Source organism: Scylla paramamosain, chromosome 9 (genome assembly GCF_035594125.1).
Source record: "Scylla paramamosain isolate STU-SP2022 chromosome 9, ASM3559412v1, whole genome shotgun sequence".
NCBI classification, from domain to species: Eukaryota; Metazoa; Arthropoda; class Malacostraca; order Decapoda; family Portunidae; genus Scylla; species Scylla paramamosain.
Window position 1 is genome coordinate 14,847,501 of NC_087159.1, and position 27,500 is coordinate 14,875,000.

Genomic DNA, 27,500 nt, shown 5'->3' on the forward strand with positions numbered 1-27,500 from the left:
CCTCGTCCACAGTGAGCCTGGAGTAAGAGGAAGCAGTATTATGCTTTCCATAGTCTAGTCTTTTCATGTTAGAGGATAAATGAGGAACTGGTGCCGCATTTTATTTCAATTAGTTTCCCTTTGACGTCCAGGGAATGTAAAAAGAAAGATAAATGCAGGAAATTAGTGAGGAAACATTTGGTAATTCCGTGAAGTGTTTCTCTCTCTCTCTCTCTCTCTCTCTCTCTCTCTCTCTCTCTCTCTCTCTCTCTCTCTCTCTCTCTCTCTCTCTCTCTCTCTCTCTCTCTCTCTCTCTCTCTCTCTCTCTCTCTCTGTTGCTTTCGTCGTCTTTGCAGTACCTTTTTAATTCGTATTAATTTTTAAGGTAATGTTTCTTATCACGTGTGTATTTTTACATAGCGTTGGCGTTCTCTCTCTCTCTCTCTCTCTCTCTCTCTCTCTCTCTCTCTCTCTCTCTCTCTCTCTCTCTCTCTCTCTCTCTCTCTCTCTCTCGTAATCTCCCCGCTTTTTTTACCACTTTTCCCACTGCCAAATAAAGAACACATTCTCACAAATACCATTAAATTACACTCGTTAAATCAAATAACCCGCGTTTATCTGCCCTTCATTATATCCCTTACACCATGAAACCCTACGTTGTGTCCATCGCTTTCCTCTCCCTCCCTCTTCCTTTGGCTCCTGTCTCATAAAAAGTACCAGTGGCCGCATATTTTTCCCCCGCGTGTCAGCAGACTTTGGAACCTGCTGATCCTGCACCTTAAACTCCCTGTCAGAGGAATAGAGAACGTGGAAGTAGTGCAGAATTTACTCCCATCCTCTCTCTCTCTCTCTCTCTCTCTCTCTCTCTCTCTCTCTCTCTCTCTCTCTCTCTCTCTCTCTCTCTCTCTCTCTCTCTCTCTCTCTCTCTCTCTCTCTCTCTCTCTCTCTCTCTCTCTCTCTCTCCTGCCATTTTCTCCATCCCTCCCACACGTTCACCTATTGACCGCCAGATATTTGTGGTCAGGGAGCGTTCCTTCTCCGTCCTCGTTCCGTCACCTTTCACTGTAACTGGAGCAGCAGCATTCATTGTTGTAGGTACGAGTAAGTTGGCTTCCAATTTTTTTTCCCCCATCCTTTTCCTGTTGCCCGGTTAAGGCGTCCAGGGTGGAATAGCATGTTTAACGTCATCGTGTCACGGTTGTTGCACGGCTGTGGGTGTGGTGGTGTCCTCCGGGTATGGCACAGAGACTGAAGGACAGGTAGATAGACGGGCAGACTGACAGACAGGTGGTGACCTGAGCAGAGTGATAAGTATCCATTTAAATACACAGTGATAAAGATAAACAGATAACCAGCCAAACAAAAAGAAAATGCCGACATTAGAACAGCCAAATATAGAAGTAGACAGGTAGCCGGCCAGATAGACAGTGACAGACAGTCAGATCGCCAAACAGGCAAATTAAATCGTCTCTACCTAACAAACAAGCAGACACAGATAACTGAATTAGACCTGCACAACAGACGGATAGACAGACTAACAACCACATAACCAGATAGGCAGACACTCATCCAAGAGGTCAAACAAGCAGACTATGAGGTAACCCTGCATAACAGACAGAAGAGTAGACATCCAAGAAATAAGAAAGACAAGACAAGACAAGCCTCACATAACACACAGACGCACAAACATCAATAAATAAGCTTAAGCACACCCCGGCACGAACACCTGGGTCGTGCACAGGTAACCCTCACTAACAAGAGCGCCGTTGGGCAATCTGTGGCGTGGGAACATCACCTTTTCTCCCCTCTTGTACTCAGGTTACAACTTTTTTTGTATTACAGCTGACAACGCTGATGAATGAGAGCGGACAGAAAAATATACTGAAAAAATGTAGTTGGCTTACAGTATACAATTTTTTTTTTTTCTTTTTTAAATACCTCGTACCAGACCACACATCTTTTCTTTTTTCTCGGTCTCATCGTTGGTAACGGGTTTTACTCTTATAACAAAGCTGACCACACTAAAAGATAAGAGCAGGTGAAAAATCAACAGGAATTCCGCGGACCCGCTTTTACACTGTATGTTTTATTTCTTATTGAATAACACGTGACAAACAATATGTATACTTCAGCGAAAACTGTATTTCAACAGTACTGACAATATGGAAGAATAAGAACGAGTGAAAATTTTGCAGGCAAATGCTACTGACGTACAATATAGGAATTTTCCCCCTGGATGAGCAACACAACCTTTCTTTATTTTCCATATATTTTTACTTCATTTTTAACAATAATGACGATATGGGAAAAAAGTCAGAACAGATGAAGATTTTACAGGAAAAGTGTTACAACTTACAGTACACGTGACAAACAATACAACTTTTCTTTTCTCCCTAATACACTCTAAGACTTTATTTTAATGATACTGACAACATGGAAGAAAAATTAGAACGAATTAAGAAATTACGGAAAAAAGTGCTAACAACCTTAGACACACGTGACAACAATGTAACCTTGCTTTTCTCCTCATATTCTCAAATAGAAACCTTATTTTAACAATACTGACAATATGGAAGAAGAAGCGGAACGATTTTTTTTTTTTTTTTTTTTTCATGTAAGAGGGGCTCCTTCTAAAAACATGCTAATAACTTACAATTTACGTGACAAATAATACAAACACTCCTTTTTGCCCATATCAAATAGTGCTGACAATATGGAATATATTGAAACTTTACAAGAAACACGCGGCTAGCTCACAATGTAGTTTTTTTTTTTTTCCCGCAATTGAATATCGTGTCAAACAACGTAACTTATTTTTTCTCCCTACATTCTAACGACGCTAGCAATATAGAACGAATGAAAACTTTACTTAAAAACTGCTACTAACCCACAATAGAAGTTCAATTTCCTAACAAATCAGACATGACAAACAACACGCTCTGCCCACCACCAGGAGCAGCGCAACAATCAAAGGATTATAATTGTCCACAGCTTCAGTTCAGGTGGAAACAGAACTCGTATTGGCCTGATGGAGGTGAGAATATCTGTTAGCAGTGACCTATATCCGATACCTTTGGATGCAGAAATCAGCTTCACGTTTATTTGGCTTCACCGTTTTACTGTAATGGGCGTCCTTTGTCGGCATTCAGAGCGCTATAAAGGATTTCCGTGGAAACAGAAAAAGGGGAGAATAGGAGGTTAATTTTGTCTCTCCCAGGCTAAAGAGCTATTCAAGAAAATGCTAGGACAAAAAAATAAGGCGTCTTAAAAGTTGTACATGATTATGGGAAGCACTTTCTAATAGTAAAAGAGTTAAAAAAACAAAGAGAATAATAAAATTCTAGATATTTAAGGTGATTCCTCCACTTTAGAGTAATGAAATTCTAGATATTTAAGGTGATTCCTCCACTTTAGCTTAAACAAAAAAAGTGAATAATTTTAAGTGGTTTAAGTAATTTAGATATGCATTTACTCGGTTTACCTCCAAACAAAAACACTGAAATTTTAGGTATTTTAGATCACTCAGATTAATTTATTCTTTTCGTCTATAAATAGACACAAGAGCAGTATTTCAGGTCCTTTAGAACTTCATTTATTTGCTTTACCTCGAAACAGAAGAGAAAGGCAGTAAATTTTTATTTATTTCAAGGTTTACCTCAAGCAAAATGGTAAAACTAGGGAAATAATAAAATAATTCACTTGGCCAGTCTCAAAGGAGAAGCAGCGCAAGGCATCATTCTGCTGGAAATAACTCCTCTCGTCGAGGGAATATCGTCCTCTTAAATACTGAAGTGTTTGCCGTGAGTCTGTTTAAAATTATTGCTCACCTGATTGATGCCACTCGTGTCCATTTTCCGCCACCAGAAAGCATTAGTGTTGCAGGGCAGCCACCGCCTCTTGGCCTGCCGCTGTCTGGGATTCCTGATTGGTCTTGTGACGCTTCAAAGTTGTTCTCTCTCTCTCTCTCTCGCTCTCTCTCTCTCTCTCTCTCTCTCTCTCTCTCTCTCTCTCTCTCTCTCTCTCTCTCTCTCTCTCTCTCTCTCTCTCTCTCTCTCTCTCTCTCTCTCTCTCTCTCTCTCATACATGCCTACATCTAATATGAATTACTCGACTGCAATAATATGTATAAGCCTCAGTTGCAGCAGAGCTTCAAAATTTAGCAGGTCACTGATGCATCTGGGTAACAAAGACAATTACCCTACTTAAGCTTGGTCGATGATGAAACAACGCGTAGTCGCACAAATGATGAAAGCAAACCCGACTGCAGATGAGAGCTTACAGATGTCTTTCCTTTTAATCTTAATGAACCCTCGTCAGCTGATCATCCCTCTCACGTCAGATTAGTATGTAAATTCTCTGTGATATTGTGATCTAACTTTGGCTTCGATGTTCTTGTTACTCAGCCTTTAAGAGGTATTCTGAGAGCCACGCGAACGATGGCGCTAATACCTTTAAGGCCAGGAATCCACGGGTCCTGTAAGAGGGAGGAACCCAGCAGGATTCCTCGAGTTTGTTTGGTGTCACCGCCTCGTCCCCCTGTAGGCCATTTAGAGCAGGTCTTTTGGGACTTGTAGCTCATTTGTTTGACTGTGAGCATTAGAGGAGAGAGGAGAGAGAGAGAGGGGGGGGGGATCCTCGTACATGATTATACAAAGCAAAGCACATTTTAAGACTTCATAAATAGAGTAAAACTTTGACTTAAATTATAGATGAAGAAACCTACGACTTGATACTAATATGGACGAGAGAGAGAGAGAGAGAGAGAGAGAGAGAGAGAGAGAGAGAGAGAGAGAGAGAGAGAGAGAGAGGAGAGAGAGAGAGAGAGAGAGAGAGAGAGAGAAGAGAGAGAGAAGAGAGAGAGAAAGAGAAAGAGAGAGGAGAGAGAGAGAGAGAGAGAGAGAGAGAGAGAGAGAGAGAGAGAGGAGAGAGGAGAGAGAGAGAGATTGATATCCCTTCATGTATTTTTATGTATATCTCTCACTCTCTTCCTCACACATCCATTCCCCAAAGCCAATTCTTTGCACCACACTTCGCACCTCTCTCTCTCTCTCTCTCTCTCTCTCTCTCTCTCTCTCTCTCTCTCTCTCTCTCTCTCTCTCCTCTCTCTCTCTCTCTCTCCTCTCTCTCCTCTCTCTCTCTCTCTCTCCTCTCTCTCTCTCTACACTCTCTCTTTTTTTGGTTCTCGGTTTCCTCCTCTTCGTTTACGTTTTTTCTCTCAGCCTCACTGCTCTCCCTTCCGTCTGTCCTTGCTCTCCTCTTACACTCACTACCACGCCCTTTCTCTTTTTCCTCACAGCTCCCGTTTTGATTCTCGCTCTCGCTACAGCATCTCGTCCCCACCACTCCCTGGCCTCGTGCTCTGTTACTTCCGGCCTCGTGCGATCGCAGTCCTCCCCATCCGTGGCGTCTGGTCTGGCTGCCTTCCATTCCTACTGCTCGGTTCGGCGCTGCGTACATCGCCAGAGGTCCGGAGAGGAGGTGAAGCAAGCCAGAAAGCAGGTGAGTGTCTGTTCTCATACCCTCGTGCCTCAGATCAGAGTGGCATCAGGGAGTTCGGTAAATGAGGTTGTGTTGCATTGGTTATCAGTTCTGTGTGAGGCGGGAGGGGCCCCAATGGTTTGTCAATGTCAGTTTGGGTGTACAAGGCCTAGTTAGGTTTGTAAATAAGTACGTGGTTTGTAGTGGATGTGTTACGGTTTGGTCTTACGTGTTTATATAAGAGATGCAATGGATAGCTGTATGTTTCTCTTTTTTTTTTTTTTTTTTGCCGTTTCGCTTATTGCTGCTAAGAGAATTAAAAGTTTGTGCTTTTTTTTCTTTTGGTGGTTTATTACTATCGATATTAAAATGTAAAGGGCTTTATGTCACGATTTCTTTTTCTATTTTTTTTTCTCTCTTTCTCTCTTTCTTACTGACTCATATTAAAATATCCAAGGGATTTATACTATTTATATGGCTTGAATTACTTGTTCGACTCTTGACCAGCAGGGGCACAGGAAACGCAGGTAACAGTGCAGGTGTTTATTCACAGAAGGTAGTGAACAGAAGGCTGGAGGTAGGTGATCTCCCGGCGCCAGGCCGCGCACTTCCACTTAACGCTTATGACTGAAGCCTAGCTCGTTCACTCATACACGTATTCATGCCTCACACAAGTCTCGCTCATTCACTCGTTCACACAACTAGCTAACAACCACACACCTCCCCCGAGACATAAGGAAGATTCCTTATCTTTGTTATGGCTACCGTAACACATGAAACAAAGTTTACAATGATTGAAGTACAGAAAACACGGTACATATACACAAAACAAACACAGCGTACAATGAACACGTACGACTAATCGTAGGTGCTACGGTGCCACCGCACCTGCAGTCGTCTCGGCTCCCTACGCTGTCGGCTGCTTCGACGCTCTGGTTGCTCTCGGCCACGGTGTACCCCGTTACCCTGATGCTCCGGGCTGCCGGGATGGTGGTGTTCCTCGTGACCCTGATGCTGAAGCGCTGCACCGCCATGAGCGGTGTGCTGCTCGACAGGAAGGGGAGCAAGGAGGTCTGTGTGGGCGTAGGTGTCTTCTATTACGCCCACATCACGCGACCGCTGCCCATCTTGATGAGGTAGTCTCTCCTTCGCCCAACAGCCACGATGACACCCAGGCGATCCCAGAGGCCTGTCGTGTGATCTTGAACGTCGACGTGGCCACCGAGGTGCAGGAGAGGAAGAGTACGGGCGGACGCGTCGTGGCGAAGTTTCGCTTTCTTCCTCAGTCGCTCTGCCTTGGCGTCGCACTCATCAGCAGCGCGCTGCCACTGCCTGAGCGTATGAGCGATGATGAGCCGGGACACAGGACCTCATAGGATGACCCGAAGAGGACTTGTGCTGGTGATCGCCCTTCCGCCCTCGGAGTGTTGCGCAGTTCCAGCAACCCGCGAGCGAACGCATCCTCGTCCAGGTGTCCCTGCTGTGTGGTCGTAGTGAGGATCAGCTTCTTCACGGACCTTGACCGCTGCCTCGGCGTGACCATTGGAGCGTGGATAATGAGGTGAAGATACACGATGCTCCACCCCCCATCGAGCCAGGAAGCGCCGCGTACCGATGAAGAAGTGAACTGCGGTCCACCGTCAGTCCTCAGGGAGAACAGGCACGCCCGTGTCGGCGAACACACCCCGAAGGACACGAACGAGCTGATCAGCCGATGCTGGACGTGAGCATGCAGACACGTGAGGCCACCCAGACAAGCGATCTACATACACGAGGTATGTACGGCCTGCTGCGTGGAAGTAGTCTGCAGAAACTGACTCAAACACCCTGCTGGGTGTGTCCGTGTCCTGCCAGAGAGGTTCGTTGGCTTGGCTTGGTAGGAGTGGACGGCATAGTGAGCATCCAGAAACGACGTTCTCAACGTCTCTGTCCCATACCAGGCCAGGTACACCGTTTGTCGGGCCCGTCGCTTGGTGCGCTCCATCCCCTGATGACTGTCATGGAGTCGCTCTAGTGTTTCTCGGCGGAGGCTGTGAGGAATAAGAAGCCTCGGCCCGTAAAACCACCAGGTCGTCGTCTACGGCCAGCAGACTGCGCACCGGCCAGTACGTACGCAAGCGGTGATCGAGGTCGTGGCAATGATTCAGGGAAAGCCCTCGATGATGACGTTCTTGAGCAAGCAGTACTCCCCGTCTCTTGCTGCTGCGGCACGTACCATTTCCACAGTCTGATCCTGGAGTGGTGCTAAGCGGACGCCGTCCTCATTGGTGGCAGATAACGCTGAGATGACCGCTGAGTGGAGAGGGTCGAGGTCACCAGAAGTAGCAGCATCCTCTTCCTCCACTGGGTCCTGTACTGGAGCACGTGAGAGGGCGTCGGGCACACAGTGTGTCGATCCCTTTTGCCAGCTTGCTGTGAAAGAATACTGCGCAAGCTTCTCCCTCATGCGCTGCAGCCGCAGGTTCTCTATTTCTCCCAACAACTTGCTATTGAGGAGAGGTATCAGCGGGCGGTGGTCGAGCACTAGATCGAAGTGAGGGAGTCCTTTCAGGTAGGTGCCACATTTCCTGACTGCCCAGACGATTGCAGCCATTTCCAACTCTATTACTGCATAGCGGCTCTCTGTGTCTGTAACAAATCTTGACCCGCATTGCACCATCTTCCACTGGTCACTGTGCTTCTGCAGGAGAACGAATCCAAATCCGTGCATCCTTGAGGCGTCAGTCTGTAGCATCGTTGGTAATGATGGGTCGAAGTATGCCAAGACAGGTGGGCTGACGAGACACTGTTTCACCTTCTCAAACGCCTCTTCATGTTAGGAGACCAGCACCAACTGTTCTTCGGGCGTAAGAGATCTCTGAGGGGTTGTGCAGCTGCAGCCACAGCAGGAGAAAAGCTTCCAAGCTGGTTTGTAAGACCCATGAATGATCGTAAGTCGGTGATGTGCTGTGGTCGTGGGAAGTCAGAGATTGCCTTAACTTTCTTTGAGTCTGTCGTGTAGCCTTGTCCAGAAACAGAGTAACCACAGTAATCTACCACTCTTTCCGCGAATGTAAACTTCTGTGGGTTGAGAGTGATGCCGTGCTGGTCACACCGCCGCACAATCTGAATGACATGGGCTAAGTGCGCACTGTAGGTGGAGTCATAGGCCAGGATGTCGTCCACGATCTTGATGGTGTTAGGTATGTCGCCGAGAGCTTGGTCTCCTCGACGGTTATACTCGTCTCCAGACGAGACGAGACCCATAACCGCTCGCCGAAACTTGTACCGACCCCAAGGTGTTATGAAGCAGGTTAAATCCTGGTCTTCTTCTCTAATGGGGACTTGAAAATACCCCATCTTGGCATCAAGAGTGGTGAACCAAACTGCTCCGGTCCCGATCGAGGCGATGGCGTCATGAGGTGAGCGCACTGGATACACGGGCCTCTTCACGTAACGGTTGAGTCGTGTCAGGTCAACACACAGCCTTACACCAGATGTCTTTTTTGGGACAGGCACGATGGGGTGGCACCATGCCGTAGGGTAGTCCACACTCTCGATGATTCCCTTGTTAAGCAGCTCTTCCAACTGGCTCTTAATTTCTTCACGCCAATTGTAAGGGATTGTACGAGATGCTGTTACGGCGAAGGGTCGAGCGTCGTCTGTCAACTCGATGGCCATGGATCCACCAGCCATTGCACGTAAACCTTCCTTTGCTTCGAAGACGCTGGGAAAGGCCTTGATCACAGCAGCAGCGTGCCCCGCACGCTGCTGTGGCGTTGGGTCGTAGGAATGAGGCCAGCTGATCACTTCTGTGGGCGTAGATAGAGGTGGCTGCGAGGCGGTCGGGTACTTGATGGAGCTGTTGCCGGTGTGCTGTTCTTCCCTGCGTAGCGGTCGGATTTGAGCCGGAAAATCTTCGGGGAGGATTCCGAGAGCGATGGAATCGTACCAGCTAAGCAGCGCCCCCTTCACCTCCTTCACCACGCTCACAACAGTCTCAGCTTCCCTGTCGCCCAGTTGCAAGTGCGACGAGAAAGTTCCTACACAGGTGAGGGGGTGATTACCGGCAGCATAAAGTCCATCACCATCAGCGGGCGCCAAGCTGGAGGGCGGGATTCCAAGGAGTGTTGCCGTGTCGAGGCCAATAACGGTCGTTTCGGCCCCAGAGTCAGGAGTCCACGTAATCTTGTCTCTTCCAGCGGGATGTGTGGCGGTAATGAGCACCTGGGGCGCAGGTCGTGCCGTCACCGTCTTTGTGTATACGCCTGATAAGAGCTGGTATACACTGGCACTGGCTCCCCGCCTCGGGCCTGCACCGCGATGAGGAGAGACAGTTGAGGAACTCCTCGAAGCTCCTCGTCGTTTCCTCACTGTCTGCCGACATACACTCGCAAAATGCCCTCTTTTCCCGCAGTTACGACACACTTTATCTATTGCCTGGCATCCCCTTTTGTCACTGCGACAATCTTTGCCACAACGATAACAGCCCGTGGGGCTTGAGCCCCCGAAACTGCCCTTCCTGTAGTTCGAGACAGCGTTCACACCATGGCTCGAAGAGTGAGAGCCGCCCCTTAGTACTGCACTACACTGGTTAGCGCTCTCTGATGCTCTGCAAATATCTATGGCGTTTTCAAGGGTGAGTTTCTTGTTTTCCAGCATGCGTTTCAGAGCCACTTCGTCTCGTGTCCCAACGACAATTCTGTCACGCAGCTGATGGTTTATGCACTGGTCGCAAAAGTCACAGAAATTGGCGATTTCCTTTACAGCACATAAAAAGTCGTCAAAACCTTCTTGCGTTTCTTGCACGCGGGAGTAGAAGTCTCTTCTATCCATGATGATGTTGCGCTGGCTTCGCAGGTACTCACACATTGCATCGAGGATGGTTCTTAACTCCGCGTCTCTCGGTAAGCTTATCCCGTAGCGAAGTGTACGGGTCCACTCGTCGTCTAGGACAGCAGCGAGTGCCGCCCTCTGCTCAGCCAGGGAGAGACAGTCTATCCTGGCGAGGGTTACGTATCCTTCAAACTTATGGCGCCACGTGTCGAACTCACGTAAAGATGCTGACGCCGTTAAGTGAGGAATGATGGTGGCGGACGTCGGGAACCTCGCGCCCTGGGTAGACGTGCTGCGGGCTGTGGTTTCGCCTTCATTGCTCGCCGTGGTGCGACTGGGAGCTTGTGTCCCCACTCTCTCCAGCAGCTGGGTTAAACGCTCCTCGCGAGCCTGACTCTGCTCCGACTGTCGCGCTAGCAGGGCAGCCAGCGCCTCCAACTGCTTCTCCATTCTGCGCCGTACCCACTGCAGCCTTGTCCTTATCCTACTCACTGCGCCATGTTCGACTCTTGACCAGCAGGGGCACAGGAAACGCAGGTAACAGTGCAGGTGTTTATTCACAGAAGGTGTGAACAGAAGGCTGGAGGTAGGTGATCTCCCGGCGCCAGGCCGCGCACTTCCACTTAACGCTTATGACTGAAGCCTAGCTCGTTCACTCATACACGTATTCATGCCTCACACAAGTCTCGCTCATTCACTCGTTCACACAACTAGCTAACAACCACACATTACTAACTTTATTAATTATTACAGATTCAAACCTCATACTATTTTTGTCATTTTGTTTTAATTTACTTCGAGAATGTGGGCATTTTTTTTCAATTTTTTTTCTTTTTTTTTTTTTTCTTTTTTTTTTTAGCTTCTGTGCTGCAGGGTTCGGTCGCCATTGCTATATGCAACATGTATCAGTCTCGGATTCACATTTTGCTAAATCCTGAGAAATATTTTTTTAACCTTTTTATTCGTTGCATTTGCGTGTATATTGCATTTGAGTTTGAGGCTGCATCACTTTTTTTTTATTTATTTTCCTTCATTTGTCCTTTATTTAATGTTCGTCTGTTTTATTTTCTTCCTTATTTTTTTCATTTTCATTTAACGTTCGTCCTTTCTATCTTTTTTCCTCATTTTCTCTTTTTCATTTTCCTCATCCTATGCAATATTTTCCTTATTTTTTCCTTCACATTTCTTTCCCTTTTTTTCACTTCATTTTTCATTTTATTCCTTCGTTAATTCTTTCACTTTCTTCATTTTGTTTATTTTTCTCTATTTTTGCTTCAATTTCCTTCACTTCCAACTTTTTCTTTCACTTTTCCTTCACTTTCAACTTTATCTTCCATCTCCTTCATTTACCTTTTACTGTTCCTTCAATTTCCTTCACTCTTCTCTTTTTCCCCTGCGCAGTGTGTTCATTGCCCCAGGGTTACAGACTCTATCACAAATTCATTTTTCCCTCCTTTCTTTCCATAACCCTAATAGCTCACCACAGAATGAAATGGGAAAGACTGGTGTATTTTTTCCTCCATCCTCAGTTCCCAGCCCTAACCCGCGCTTCGAACAATAACGGTGTACATAAATCCTGTCAGTCCCTCTTTCGCCCTTTGGAAAGTGAAAGAGAAAAAAAATAAAGAGAAAAAAAAAGAAATAGCGGGTCCATATGAAACGCTTGTTACTGTTTCATGGATTCACGTTTGTCTTTTTTTTTATTATTATTATTTTTTTTTTTTTTTAGTTTTTGTTTTCGATTTTTTTTTTTTTTCATCTTAAATTCTTTGCAAGCTCATTTTTTTCTTTTTTTTTTCTTTTTTTATCGTTGACTATTCCTTAGAACTGAAAATACACAAACCATCACTTGTTTTTGTTTCATTGGCTTCACGTCGTCACTTTTTTTTTTTTTAGGAATCTTCTGAATATTTTTTATCTTACATTCCCATTCAAGCTGAGTGTTTATCATCTGGTGTTTTATCCTTAATTAACCACTAAAAACAGGAAAAACATATGTAAATAAGATCAAAGATAGCCAAACCACTTGAGTTTCCTGTTAGTTTCATGTCATACTTTTTTTCTACGTTTCTTTTCATTTTTTTTTTTTTCAACCCTACATTCCTTGCCACCTCATTGTTGTTTTATCCTTCAATAACCCTTGAAAATAAAAATAAAAATAAAAAACCGGTAAACACCCTGAATTTCTTGTTAGTTTCAATAGCTTCGTAATGTGTTTTCCATGCTTCCTCTCTTTTTATTCATCCTGTGTTTTTATCTGAGTATTATTTCGTATAAACTTCAATACAAAACTGCCCTGTATTAGTCTCATTACTTTTAGAATCACTTGAATGTCATCACTTATCCACCAGATGATCACTCTTGTATAGAAATTCCCATAATTACTGACTTACTACTTCCTACTGGGACTCTTTTCTCTTGTTAACCTTTCAAAATATAAAGAAAATACTTGATAAAGCACGTGAAGTTATCGATGCAGTTTCTTAGCTTCACAACGTATCATATTTATTTTTCCTCTCAATAATTACTTTTCACCATGTCCTCCTATATAGCTTGCTGTGTTCTTCTGTTTATTTAGCCTTAGTTAAGCCTTCACAAAGAAAAAAATGTTACATACAATGATAATTACAGGAGAGGGGCGAATTTTACACATACAATAATAGCTACGGTAAGAAGAGTGAAATATACAGCTCTTTAAGAATTATTACAGGATACCGAGAAATGTACACTAAGAATCATTCTAGTAAATAGGGCGAAGTTTACAAAGATACAAAAATAAAGAAAAATATACTGTAAGGTACAATAATAATCACAGTAGACAGAGCGAAATATATAAAGACACAATATATAAATATACAATATATTGTATTATATATTGTATTTTTGTACAATATATAATGATACAAAAGATACAATATTTGATACAGCAGATGGAGAGAATTACACAAAGATACAAGATAATTACAGTAGATCAAAACAAATATATTGTAACAAACCAAAAAAATTAGTGGACAAAGTGAAATATGCAAAGATACAATAATTATCAAAACAGTAGCAAATGTACGGTTAACATACACCACTGACTGCAGACACAAAACTCCCTCATTATTACTGAAGGAGAAACCCAACAAATTTTAATCAACCTGGATATTGCCTTCATTAGATCCATATTCAGGTACACTCGTAATTAACTCTGACCTGCGTTTAGACTCGCTCATATTTAACAACAACAACAACAGCATCAATAACAAAAACAACACTTGACTCTCGTGAATTATTTATGGGCTCAAGAACTCAAGCTAATTTGGCCTAATTACACCCTATTCTATTAGCAACTACAGAGCGTGATGTTTTAATGATCAACTAAGTGTTTATGAAGTAGATTTGTATATATTTTCATGTTCACCTACCTCTTCCTTCGTCAGTGTGCGTAGGTGTGTTGGGGGAAAAGGGAAAGTGTGTGTGTGTGTGTTTGTGTGTGTGTGTAATAATAATAATAATAATAAACGGTTTATTATTTAAGCAGTTAATAAACTGAAAATGTACATAGGAGGTGGGGAAATACTTAACATTAATCCTAAAGGTAAGTCTAATCTAGAAGGGACTACTGATTGATGGCTCGCACCATGGTGGGAATCGCACTGAGTCTGTACCGGTCCGTGGAATGTGTGTGTGTGTGTGTGTGTGTGTGTGTGTGTGTGTGTGTGTGTGTGTGTGTGCGTGTGCGTGTGGGTAAGGAGGGATGAAAAATGTGAATGAATGTATGGATGTAAGAGAGAGAGAGAGAGAGAGAGAGAGAGAGAGAGAGAGAGAGAGAGAGAAACAGCGGAAATAAACACACACACACACACACACACACACACACACACACACACACACACACACACACACATCCATAAACACATACACACATATAAACAAACTTCCAGACAAAAAAGTAGAGGTAGACCTACAGAAAAAAATAAGTAAATAACAGCACCACAAAATCCACAGGGTACGAGGAAATCCACGCGTGACAAAAACTAGGTCCCTGCGAAAATACGAGTAATTGCAGCTTGGCACTCTGCATCTCACCTTCAGACCTTGCACAGTAATTGGATCGAGGCTAACATCTGACAAGTCTGATGCGCCGTCTTCCCAACACACACACACACACACACACACACACACACACACACACACACACACACACACACACACACACACACACACACACACACACACACACACACACACACACACACACACACACACACACGGCAAGGACAAGGGGGAAAAGGAGGAGGAAAAGAAGAAGGAGGACAAGGATGAGGAAGATAACAAGGACGAGGAGAAGGCAAAGGACGAGAAGAGGACGAGAAGGCAAAGGACGAGGAGGAGAAAGAGGGAAATTGATTAGTAATTTGGCAACGTAACATGGAAAGAGGAGGAAGAGGAGGAGGAGAAGCACCCCCAACAGGAGTTAACGAGATGACAAGTTAAGGAAAGCGCAAATAACAAAACTCCTTAATTTAAAAAGAAGGTCTGTGTCGTGCTTCTATGTTGCACGATCTTGCTGCGTCCCTAATCACTAAGACTGGCCTTTGTGGGTTCAAGGAAAGGCACATAACTTTTTATAAATTTTGCTTAATTTGTATTATTTACATATATTTACACTCAGACGATCATATACGACTTCCGACAACAACGAAAAACTACGAAAATTGGATTAATCTCTCTCTCTTCACGCAAATTCCATCAGATATCTCGGAACACTTCACATTGACACTTCCGATTCAAATCACTTCACACAATCAGCGCTCAATGATAAAAACACATCCTACACAGACCCTGCAACTAATAATCAACGAGGAAGCACAGCCTGCACATACTCAATATATAACAACAACATTTTACTCTGACTGCATTACATCTGTCTGGCTCTACTTACTAGTACTGTGACAGGCGGTGACAGGCGGCTTGCCCATCCTGACCCTCTCTGGGTCTGACATCCTTGTCTAGCTTGTCTCTCTGTTTCCTGTCTATTCCCGTCTCCTACACCTCATAATATACACGTGATGTTAGAGCGACATTTGCTCCAACAAGGCTTCCGTTGCTACAAGATTTATTTCCCAATACTTCGATCATACGGTTTATTTTCCTATAACTTTCAATAAGGTTCATTTTCGAGTAACTGTATTTATTTTTCCCATACTTCGGTCACACAGTTTATTTTCCCAGCTTTCAATAAGGTTCATTCTCGAGTAACTTTGGTAATCGCATCTTCTAATCAGGAACAAGGAGGCGGGCGTTTCCTATAGTGTGCCGGCTGTCTGTCTTATCCACGTCATTTGCTTCCGGTGACCTCTGCTTCCCTTATTTATTAAATCAGTAATAGCCAACTAGGTATCCCTTCTTGTAATTTGCTACTCATCTCCGGCTCTGTTAGTGTTGTGATGACTCACCGCATCTTGTTCTCCTCGGTGGTCACGTCTCGTCTCTCATCTATCAGGGTGTTGATAGCTTCTTGTAATCTTAGTACCTGCTTTCGTGTTTATCATCTTCTTCCCTCATTTATTCTTTCTACTTCTTATTTCCTTCTTCATTTCTTCATTCTTGTTTCATTCTTCCTTCTTACGTGTTTAATTTTTTCTTGGTTCTTGGGTTACAACATATATACATCCAAGCGAGAGGCTTAATGGTATGATAATAAAGACAGAAGGAGGTCATGAAGTTAATCACAAGAATAAAAACAAGGGACTGAAGAAGCCAAGAGAGTGAAATGAGTATAAAATGTAACATCTGTACAGAAGCAGAACATCAATATTTCATCTGCATGCAAATTAATGTCATGTCTAAATACGCAAAGAGAATTATAATCTTCATCACGTATTAAGATCACGGAAAAGAGCAGATTTTATTTAATCCGGGTCAGGTTTTCAATCCCTCGTCTTCATTTCTCGTTTTCTTTTCCTCATAGGTGATTGAAATTTGTGTATGAATAACGTCCCTCACCTCTCATAATCACAGAAAGAACCAGTGAACTAGTTTTTGAATCATGATACGTTCTCAATTTTTAAATCTAGTTGCCCTGGTTCTCTTGGCAGGTCACCAAAAACACCACGATAGATACATCTACCCATATATTAGAAACCTGTATCACATTTTATAACCACAGAAAAGACCAGTGAGCGAGTTTTTAATTCATATCTCATTTCTCAGTTTTCTCGTCTTTATTCCCCTCAATTTTTTTTCCTTTCTAGTGATCAATATATGGAATCAAGAAAAAAATATATGTCAAGGACCTTCTCCTTTACACTTCATATTCACAGAAAGAACCAGCGAACTAGTTTTGAATCCGTGTCTCGTCCTTCAATATCTTATCATTGCTTCTTGTTTCGTCTTCATTGCAGGTCATCAAGATGCTGATTCTGGTGATCATCCTCTTCATGGCGTGCTGGGGACCCAAGATTGTGTTCTTCGTGTTCCAGAAAAACGGCTTCTCTCAGGAGTCCTTTAAGCCGTTGGTCTACAACATGAGGATCTGCCTTGGACTCCTGCCCTTCATTCACTCGTGTCTCAATCCAATCATATACAGGTAAGACAGAAGTGTTTGTTATATATTTAATGTTTTTTTTTTTTTTTTCATTCCTCCCTCTTTTCGTCTTGTTCATCTGCTTCCTCTTCTTTTCTCTCTCCCTTGTCATCTTCCTCTTTTTTTTTTCTTCGTCATCTACTTTCTCCCTTTTTTGCCTTTGTCATCTTCTTCCTCCTTTTTTATTCCTCTTTATTATCTTCTCCCTCTTTTTATTTTGTCATCATTTTTCCCCTTTTCTTCATCGTCATTTTCTTCTTCCCTTCTTTCATCTTCGTCATCTTTTTGCTTTTTTTATTCATCTTCCTTTTTTTTTCTTTTTCATCCTTTTTCTTCTTTTTTTCTTTCTGTTATTTACTTGTTTTTCCCTCCTCTCTCTCTCTCTCTCTCTCTCTCTCTCTCTCATCTCTCTCTCTCTCTCTCTCTCGCTCTCTCTCTCGCTCTCTCTCTCTCTCCTCCTTCTCTCTCTCTCTCTCTCTCTCTCTCTCTCTCTCCTCTCTCTCTCTCTCTCTCTCTCGGAGTCATTGTTCTCCATCTTTTCATCTTGCTGTTCTCTTTGCCAGCGTGTGTGCAATTCCTCGAAACTCTGTAATGGTGAAGCTCTGATTTCATAAGGTACTCAAGCCAAAAGTGAAGGATTAATACGTTTTATTTATTTTATTTTATTTATTTTTTTTTTTTGGGGGGGGTCCTTTTTTTCACTAGCCCATTAATTTATGTTCCTCTTTTTTTCTGTATTTTCTTCCACTTCGATAATTTGTGTGCTCATTATTTCTCTCTCTCTCTCTCTCTCTCTCTCTTCTCTCTCTCTCTCTCTCTCTCTCTCTCTCGTCTCTCTCTCTCTCTCTCCTCTCTCTCTCTCTCTCTCTCTCTCTCTCTCTCTCTTCGACACTCCTTATACTTTTTTTTTTTGCTAATTTGTCTATTTTACTCCAGGAATTTATATGGTCCTCTTTTTTCTTTATTTTCTTCCACTTCGATAATTTATATACTCATAATTTTACTCGTTAACTTTTTTATGTGCTTTTCTTTTTTGATATATTTCTTATATTTTTTTGACTGCTATATTATACTTTACTCCTGGAATTTGTGTGTTCCTTTTTTCTTTAACTTTAACAACGGTAATCTGTAAACTAATAATCATATTCATATCTTTTTATTATGTGCTTCTCTTTTTTTCGACAATTCGTATACTCATAACTTTTCTTCTTAACTTTCTTTTTCGTTCTTTTTACTTTCTTTCTTTGTCGCCTGACAAGTAATATGTGTCGCAGCTTCACACTCCCACGTTTTGTTGTCCACCATTTTGTTCTTTGGCTCAATTTTCTCGAGATGACCTTCACGTTTCGCTGTACCTTTTTGTCTCTTACCTTGCTACGAGTTGTATTCAATTTGATGTCTTTCCTTTGACTTTCAGCAGCGTCAGTCAGAAAGCCTTAAATATTTGAGTCTCTCTGTGTTTAAAGTTCATCCTACAGTATTCATTCATTCATTTAGAGAACAATTTATTGTGTATTTCCCTGCCACCTTTCTCTCTCTCTCTCTCTCTCTCTCTCTCTCTCTCTCTCTCTCTCTCTCTCTCTCTCTCTCTCTCTGGCATTTGCTTTTCTCTCTTCACCTCCCATTTTCGGTCCTCCAGCAACACAATTCCCCGCTGTCTCCGTCCTCGCCCTAATTACTTTGTCCCTCACCCTCACAATTCGGCCCCTCTCATTCCCAGTCCTCCTCTCCTTCCTTCACCACACAATTGTCTTGACATACAATTACCTTTTCTGTAAACCACAATGCTCCATTCTGTGCATTCTCTTCCTCTTCTTCGCCACCATCACCCATCTCCGTATTCATTCACCTTCGTCACAATAAGGTACTCTCTCCTCGCCTTACATAACAGTATTTAGAAGCCTAGTTGCTATTCAGGACTAAGTCTGAGTTTTGTCTACTTTTCTGTTCATATTTCTCCACCGCACGAGTCCTTAGGTTTTGTTTAAACATTTTCTTCACTGAGTGGCGTCGCGAAGTCGTGGAAACATGAGGCCGAATTAGGAAATCACGGAAATCACGTAATTTCTCTCGTGGAAGACCTTGGCGGAGAAATTTTCCGAGGGATGGATCGGACGGGATCGCAAACTCCAATCGCGAGGGGATCAAGATACTAGTCACTAATTGCATGCTTTTCCTTTTATATCATGCGACCTCCTGCGCAGGTCACTGCACGAGGGAAAGGAAGAAGGCGGACTCGCATTTTCTTTTTCTTGCCAGCATGTGCAGACCTGAAATTCCTCTTTGTTTTCTCGCATGTTTTGGTGTCGGTATTTTCCTTCTCCTCGCTGAATGCTGGCGGTATCCGAATCAAATCTGGAAAGTATTGGAGGCGGGAGTTATTTACTTGCCTGAACTGGAAAAATTGATAATATTTGATGCTGTCACGAACCTGAAATGCAGTGAAGAATTTGAAATTACAAAGAAATTCTCGTCTGACGCTCTTTGACTCCCTTCCTCATCATTCCGACTCAGCACCATTTCGCTCACCATTCAGGCAGGATGTATAGCATTCAAAGAGATATAGCGTACGGAAAAGGTATATACGATTCTGGAGATATAACACACAGAGGAGTCCTTTTACCGTGTCCGTTGTCCTGCCTGGGTTCATTCAGCATCGCCAGAGACAAGGAGACGTTGGCGGTGAGTTCTGAGATGGATGAAGGAGAGAGGTGACGTCTTAGCGCCCTGACACTCAAGAAACCTTCAGTGATATTAGCAACACCACCTGCTACTCTCACACCTCTGAAACAGACAGCCAAGAAAGACGCCCCCCGCACGCACACACGCTCACACACACACACACACACACACACACACACACACACACACACACACACACACACACACACACACACACACACACACACACACACACACACACACACACACACACACACACACACACACACACACACACACACACACACACACACACACACACTAGCCATCCTAAAATGTCAACATCCCAACATCTTCCTTTCCTTATAGCTCTGTACTCTTTCCCTTCCTTCCTTCCTTCTAAAAGCACGCCCCTTCTTCCTTCCCTTCTTCTAAAAGCACACCCCCTCCCCACCACACAAACACAGTCTTCCTTAAACTAACATCCCCCCATCCGTATACCTCTGTGCTCTTCCTATTTTCTCTCCTCGTTTCTCCCTCCAGCTCCTCCATGTACGTCCTCAATAAAGCTTTTATCCCAGCCATCCCACCAACTATCCCTATAGGCTTCCCTCCCCCTGTCCCCCCGCCCTGGCTCCCTTCATACAGCAGCTTCCTTCCTCCGTGCCTGTGCCATCGGTTACCTACCTCCCACACGGCCTTTCATGTCTTCGTCTTTCTCATCTCCCGGCCTCCCTCACTAACAAGGCTCTTTATTCTCTCTCTCTCTCTCTCTCTCTCTCTCTCTCTCTCTCTCTCTCTCTCTCTCTCTCTCTCTCTCTCTCTCTCTCTCTCTCTCTCTCTCTCTCTCTCTCTCTCTCTCTCTCTCTCTCTCTCTCTCTCTCTCTCTCTCTCTCTCTCTCTCTCTCTCTCTCTCTCTCTCTCTCTCTCTCTCTCTCTCTCTCTCTCTCTCTCTCTCTCTCTCTCTCTCTCTCTCTCTCTCTCTCTCTCTCTCTCTCTCTCTCTCTCTCTCTCTCTCTCTCTCTCTCTCTCTCTCTCTCTCTCTCTCTCTCTCTCTCTCTCTCTCTCTCTCTCTCTCTCTCTCTCTCTCTCTCTCTCTCTCTCTCTCTCTCTCTCTCTCTCTCTCTCTCTCTCTCTCTCTCTCTCTCTCTCTCTCTCTCTCGGCCGGAACACTCGAGCGGGAGGTAACTGCACTCCAGTGCTCTTTTTCGTTAATCAGGAGGGAAGAAGGGGTTGTGAGGTCAAAACGAACGACAAATTAGTTAAATCTAGAAAGGTAACTAGCTCAGGGAAGGTGAGAAATAGCTTAAGTGTTTACTACACAAATTGTAGAAGTATTTTGAATAAAATAGACTTGCTTAGAGGAATAGCGTGTATAGAGAACCTTGATATCATTGCCTTAACAGAAACTTGGTTAGATATGTCAGGAAAAGTATTTATTCCAGAGGTTAAGATAGATGGATATACAATGTTCTATAAAGACTGGGAAAACAGGAGAGGAGGAGGCGTCGCGTTATACATTAGGGACACATTACAGTGTTGCATTAACAGTAGAATTAAAACAGATAGCAAAACAGAATCGATATAGGTAGATATTAAAGAAGGATCACAGTCAGTAGTACTGGGAGCAGTGTACAGGCCACCGAACAGTACAAAGGAAATTAACACCTCACTGTGACAGGAAATAAATAGAGCAGGAAGGTACAGTCAGGTATGTGTGGTAGGAGATTTTAATTTTAGGAATATCGACTGGAGCCTGATGATGGGTAACAGGGAAGCAGAGGAATTTCTTAAGGTAATTCAGAATGATTTTTTAAAGCAGATAGTCGTAGAACCCACAAGGGGGAACAATATTCTAGATTTAATTCTTACTAACAGGGAGGAAGCAGTCACGCAGGTAGAGGTTGGAGGACAGCTAGTTAACAGTGACCATTGGGAAATTAGGTACAAATTAAAATAGGAAGAAACTTTTAGAAGCAAACACATTAGTAAAATACCTGACTTTAGGAGAGCAGATTTTGAGGAATTAAAAGGTACCTCCAAGGAGCTGACTGGCAACGGATTGCAGGGTGAGGTCAGGTCCGGGACGGAGATGAGAGAGATAAAGTAGGATGAGAGAGGTGAGGTGAGGTGTGAGGGTGGTAGGACAAGAGGAGGGAAGATGTGTCCGGAAGTGGCGGAGGAAGGAGAGAGAGGATGGGAGGGGGAGATAGGTGTGAGTATGTTGGAGGGTCAGGTCAAGCTGAGATGGGAGAGGTGAGGTCGAGGCGAGTAGATGAGGGAGTGGAGAGGATGGAAGGGGCCGAGATGAGGGGATTGTGTGAAGTAAATGTAGATGAGTTGTATAAATATTTCGTAGATAAATTGCATACAGGACAGTTAGCAAACATCCCGCATAGAGCAATAAGATTACAGAAAAATTACCCTAAATGGATGACTGCTAGGTTAAAACACTATATAGGCCGGAAGAGAAGTATATATAAGGGTAGATGAAGAGGTTTTTTAAGGCCTCAATATAATGAATTAGTTAGAACAGTCAGGAGATTAACGAGGAAAGCTAAGGGCAATTATGCGAAGAATACCGATACTATAGTTCCATTAAAGGCAGCAGATGGGGAGCTGGTTAGTTCTGGGGAGGAAATTAGTAAAATTCTGAATGAGTATTTTTTTAACTGTCTTCATCCAGGAAAACATGCAGGATATGCCAGATAGTGAACAGATGAGAGCAGGGCAGATGAGAATCAGAAGCTGACATATTTCCATAACTAAGGATAGTAAAACAAGAGATAGATAGGCTAAAAAAGTTCAAGACACCAGGACCAGATTAAATATATCCCAGAGTACTTAAGGAATGCAAAGAGGTTATTAGTGAGCCGTTAGTTTCTGTCTTTAGGAAATCACTTGAGTCAGGTGAGGTACCAGTAATGTGGAGGCAGGCTAATGTAGTACCCATCTTTAAGAAAGGAGATAAAACTTTAGCGTCTAATTATAGACCTGTCAGCTTAACTTCAGTTGTAGGTAAAATAATGAAGTCAATAATAGCGAAGAACGTTAGGGAACATCTAGACAAACATAACTTGATAAATTAGTCACAACATGGCTTCATGAAGGGGAAGTCTTGCTTGACGAACCAGTTAAGTTTTTTTTACAGTAAAGTATACGAGGCAGTAGATAATGGTGATAGTTATGACATCTTATATCTGGACTTCAGTAAAGCGTTTGACAAGGTATCCCATCAGAGACTTCTGGGAAAGGTTAGGACACACGGGATAGATGGGAAGGTGTTAGGCTGAATAAGGTCATGGCTAAGCGACAGGTGACAAAGAGTTTTAATAAACGGCTCTAAATCCGAGTGGGGTCATGTGATAAGTGGGGTGCCACAGGGATCAGTATTGGGCCCATTGTTATATATATATATATATATATATATATATATATATATATATATATATATATATATATATATATATATATATATATATATATATATATATATATATATATATATATATATATATATATATATATATATATATATATATATATATATATATATATATATATATCAGTGACTTCGATAGTGGAATTAGTAGTGATGTTAGTAAATTTGCGGATGACACAAAGATAGGTAGATTAATTAGGTCAGAATCGGATGCCATCGCCTTGCAGGCAGATTTAGATAGGATGAACGAACGGACGGACAGATGGCAAATGCAGTTTAATATCAACAAATGCAAAGTACTTAGCGTAAGTAGAAGGAACCCTCACAGTAGGTACACAATAAACAACGGAACTCTGGCAGGTTCAGGGTACGAAAAAGATTTAGGAGTTATAGTTAGCTCTGAACTCCGTTTAGGAAAACAATGCATAGAGGCCAGAAACAGGCAAATAGGATATTAGGATTAATTTTTGGGAGTGTTAAAAGTAGAAGGCCCGAAGTAATATTAAAGTTATATTTGGCGCTGGTCAGACCTCATCTAGACTACGCTGTGCAGTTCTGGTCCCCACATTACAGGAAAGATAGAGGTCTATTAGAATCAGTACAGAGGAGAATGACTAAAAGGATACAGGGGATGAGGAGTATTCCTTACGAGGCGAGATTGAAGCTGTTAAATTTACTTTCTTTAGAGAGACGTAGGTTAAGAGGGGACCTGATAGAAGTCTTTAAGCGGTATAAGGGTTATAACAAGAGGGATATAAGCAAAATTCTTAGGATCAGCAACCAGGATAGAACAAGAAATAACGAGTTCAAGCTTGAAAAGTTTAGGTTTAAGAAAGAGATAGAAAGAAACTTGTTCTCAAATAGCGTTATAGATGAATGGAACGTACTTAATAATCATGTTAGTGCTAAGAGATTAGGGAGCTTTAAGAGAAGATTAGACGGGTTTATGGATGCGGATGATAGGCGGAAATAAGTAGGTATATTTCATACAGGGACTGCCACGTGTAAGCCTGGTGGCTTCTTGCAGCTTCCCTTATTTCTTATGCCTCTCTCTCTCTCTCTCTCTCTCTCTCTCTCTCTCTCTCTCTCTCTCTCTCTCTCTCTCTCTCTCTCTCTCTCTCTCTCTCTCTCTCTCTCTCTCTCTCTCTCTCTCTCTCTCTCTCTCTCTCTCTCTCTCTCTCTCTCTCTCTCTCTCTCTCTCTCTCTCTCTCTCTCTCTCTCTCTCTCTCTCTCTCTCTCTCTCTCTCTCTCTCTCTCTCTCTCTCTCTCTCTCTCTCTCTCTCTCTCTCTCTCTTACCTGCAGCTTCAGAATACCTGTCAAGAATGGCTCTCGCTCCCTCGCTATCATGTCGTAATTGGTCTTAAGGTTAATACGGCCACGCAATTTTCCTCACGGTCTACTCCTTTCTCAGGATTTTTTTTCTTAGATTTTCTTTTTATCACGAGATTGTTAGGAAGTCGGAAAAGCGCGGGGAAACACCAGTGCCTTGCTAAGAAAATGACACTGAGCAAGAGTGAACAAGAGAGAGAAGAGGAGGAGGAGGAGGAGGAGGAGGAAGACACATGAGAGGAAATGAGAGCAGAAAGAGAAGCGAAAAGGACAGGGAGGCGTGGTGAGACTCTGAAGAAAAGGAAAGTAGGAATGGCAAGGAATGAGAAGAGGGAGGTGGCTTGTGTCTAAAAGGGCGTTGAGGAGCGAGGAGGAGGAGGAGGAAGAGGAAAAATAAAAAGGAGATGATGTTGGGGAAGAAGAAGAGGAGACGTGGAATGGGAACACCGTCAGCCTGTTTGTCACGTCTAAGGAAGCTTACACTCGCTGAGAAGTTGACGGACAATTTGCACTTATTTTCGGTTTCCCTGAACAACATCCCGGCTCGGAGGGAAGGAGGAAGGAAGGGAATGAGGGAGGGAGGGTGAGCGTCTTGCCTTGTCTCGTGTGCAGGGAAGGGCAACAGGATATCTGGTTACCCGATGCAGATACGAGGGGACGGAAGGAGACAGACGGGAAGAACAAAGTGGATTTCTGTCAGTTACGTCTTGGGTGTTTGTCAATGACAAGGTCTGGAGTGTAAACATGGGTAATTTAGGGGATGTGTGTGTGTGTGTGTGTGTGTGTGTGTGTGTGTGTGTGTGTGTGTGTGTGTGTGTGTGTGTGTGTGTGTGTGTGTGTGTGTGTGTGTGTGGTCTCCGCGCCGCCCACATCAAAGCCTCCAGTGTTTATAATTGCAAAGCGAGCCATTCAAGGAGAGTTTAATTGACTCCGCTCTGAAAATTGCTTCTTCCCCCTGTCGGGCTTCCCGGAAAATGAAGCATTTGATGAAAAGAAGCGAGGAGTCGTAGCAGGATGGATCAGTAAGGGAAGAATCCTGTACCGCTTTAAAGGGCTAAAGCATCTTTGCTAGCTGATTAAGGTTGTTTGGGTGTATGGTTGCCTCCTCCTGGGACCTTCTGGCCGCGAGTCGGGTGCTATTTGAGTGGAACGCGAGGTTGTTACTAGTTATAATCAAGCCAATCCAATATTCCCTCACTACTCTTCGACTTCCGAGTAGGAGACTTTAATGAAGGGAGTGAGAAAGGAATAAACACAAGTGAATTTTTCGTTTCTGTTTTCCGTAATTCTTCACCTATTTCCCAGCAAGAAGCTTTAGTAAGCAGAATAACCGGGAAATAGAAACGACTAACCTTTTAATACTACGTGTACTCTCATTCCTCGCATCACTGCGGTAGACAGTTTTCATGAAGGAAATAAACCCAGTTAAGTTCTAAGTACTTTGTTATTTATAGTTACTGTATTCTCTTTTTTAGTAAAGGAAAGAAGACAGTAGACGTATCATAACATTCACTGATATAAATTACTTATTACACAGTCTTTCTTTCAGTTTTTATTTCAACCGTTTTTCCCAGAAGTTAGTTAAAGAAAGTAAACAAAAAACAGATGATGCACTTCCTAATTGCTTTTCCAGTTAATTATTTTCGGGGAAATAGAGAGAAAAAAAAAAAGCAAGACAATTTTCTTCTCCTTTATAATCAATTTTCCAGTAAGATGCATCAATGGAGCAAACACTCAAGTGAGATGCGATTCCTTTCAGTGGTATTTATTACACACACGAAGGTTTTATTAGTGGTTGTTAAGTTAGGTTGAATTAGGTTAGGTTAGCTTAGTTTAAGTTAGATTAGGTTAAGTTGTTACGTTGTGTTAGGCCAGGTTAGACTAGGTTTAGTTAGGTTAGATTAAGTGTAGGTTTAGTTAGGTTAGGTTAAATTAGATTAGGTTTGATTAGCTTAGGTTAAGTTAGGTTAGGTTAGGTCAGGTCAGATTAAATTAGATTAGGTTAGGGTAAACTAGGTTAGGTTAGGTTTGATTAAGTTAGTTAAGCTAAGTTAGATTAGAGTAAGTTAGATTAGGTAGGTCAAGTTAGGTTTGGTTAAGTTAGTGTAGGTTAGGTTAAGTTAGATTAGGTTAGATTAGGTCAGGTCAGGTCAGGTTAGATTAAGTTAGGTTAAGTAGGTTAAGCTAGACTAGGTTAGGTTTGATTAGTTACGTTAGATTAGAATAAGTTAGAGTAAATTAGGTTAAGTAGGTTAAGTTAGGTTTGATGAAGTTAGGTTAGGTTAAGTTAGATTAGGTTAGGTTAAGTTAGGTTAGGTTAGGTTTCATTAGTGGGTTCACCAGCATCACTTGGCGCTGCCGGGAGGGCGATGGCGTGGCGTGCTTGCCTGTAGGGGTGAGTGAGTGTGGAGGTAATACACTGCCTGCCTGCCACCTCTAAATTAACCACCTCCGCTTTGTCCACTTTGTGTGTGTGTGTGTGTGTGTGTGTGTGTGTGTGCTGTACTGTGCTTTGTTATGTTGTGTTTGTACTGATAATAATAACAAAATGAGGGGAAAGGATGAGTATAGTAGTAGTAGTAGTAGTAGTAGTAGTAGTAGATATATTACTTATAGCAGTAGTAGTGGTAGTATTAGTTGTGGTAGTAATGATGCTGCCGATAACAACAGCAGCAGCAACAACAACAACAACAACAAACAAACAAACAAACAAACAAACAAACAACAATAACATTCACAACAATAATAATCATTTTCACTGCCACACGGACACTTTCAAAACCCTCACTAACTAACTGACAGGACCATCACCATCACCATCACAAACCAACCCCGTATTATATTGATCAATCCAGAAGCACGAATCAAATCACCTTCAAAAACAAAAGCAATATTAAATTTACCATATCGAACAACTGCCACTCTTACATTTGTCTATTATCCTTTTAATAACACAAATTCAGTCATTAATGAACTCCCAACCACGTCAAATCACTCTCTGAAGCTGAAGAAACCATGTATGAAGCTTTTACTTAACTTCCCATTGTAACTTTCCCTCCTTCCATCTCTCTTTCTCTCTCTTCCTTCCACTGCTTGCAATCAGAATAATGCACATCTAATCACGCTTCACCGGCCGCATTCATCAAGCTGTATGAAGTGGACGGCTTGTTAAATGGCTGGCAGGTGTGTAAACTTTGCCCGCGAAACGAGGAAACTACAAG

General features: G+C 42.9%; 1 protein-coding gene across 4 annotated transcripts in view; it reads left to right on the plus strand.

Moving 5' to 3' along the window:
- The window catches only part of LOC135103657 (neuropeptide CCHamide-2 receptor-like), a 292,047-nt gene that overhangs the window by 247,062 nt on the left and 17,485 nt on the right, over nt 1–27,500 (plus strand). For 3 of the 4 annotated variants that reach the window (XM_064010210.1, XM_064010212.1, XM_064010211.1), the window contains 2 exons: nt 5,276–5,478; nt 16,665–16,849. In XM_064010210.1, the coding sequence (XP_063866280.1) occupies nt 5,276–5,478; nt 16,665–16,771 (310 nt within the window). In that variant the 3' untranslated portion in view covers nt 16,772–16,849. The remainder of the gene's footprint in view (nt 1–5,275; nt 5,479–16,664; nt 16,850–27,500) is intronic. The other variant, XM_064010213.1, reaches the window with a different exon arrangement.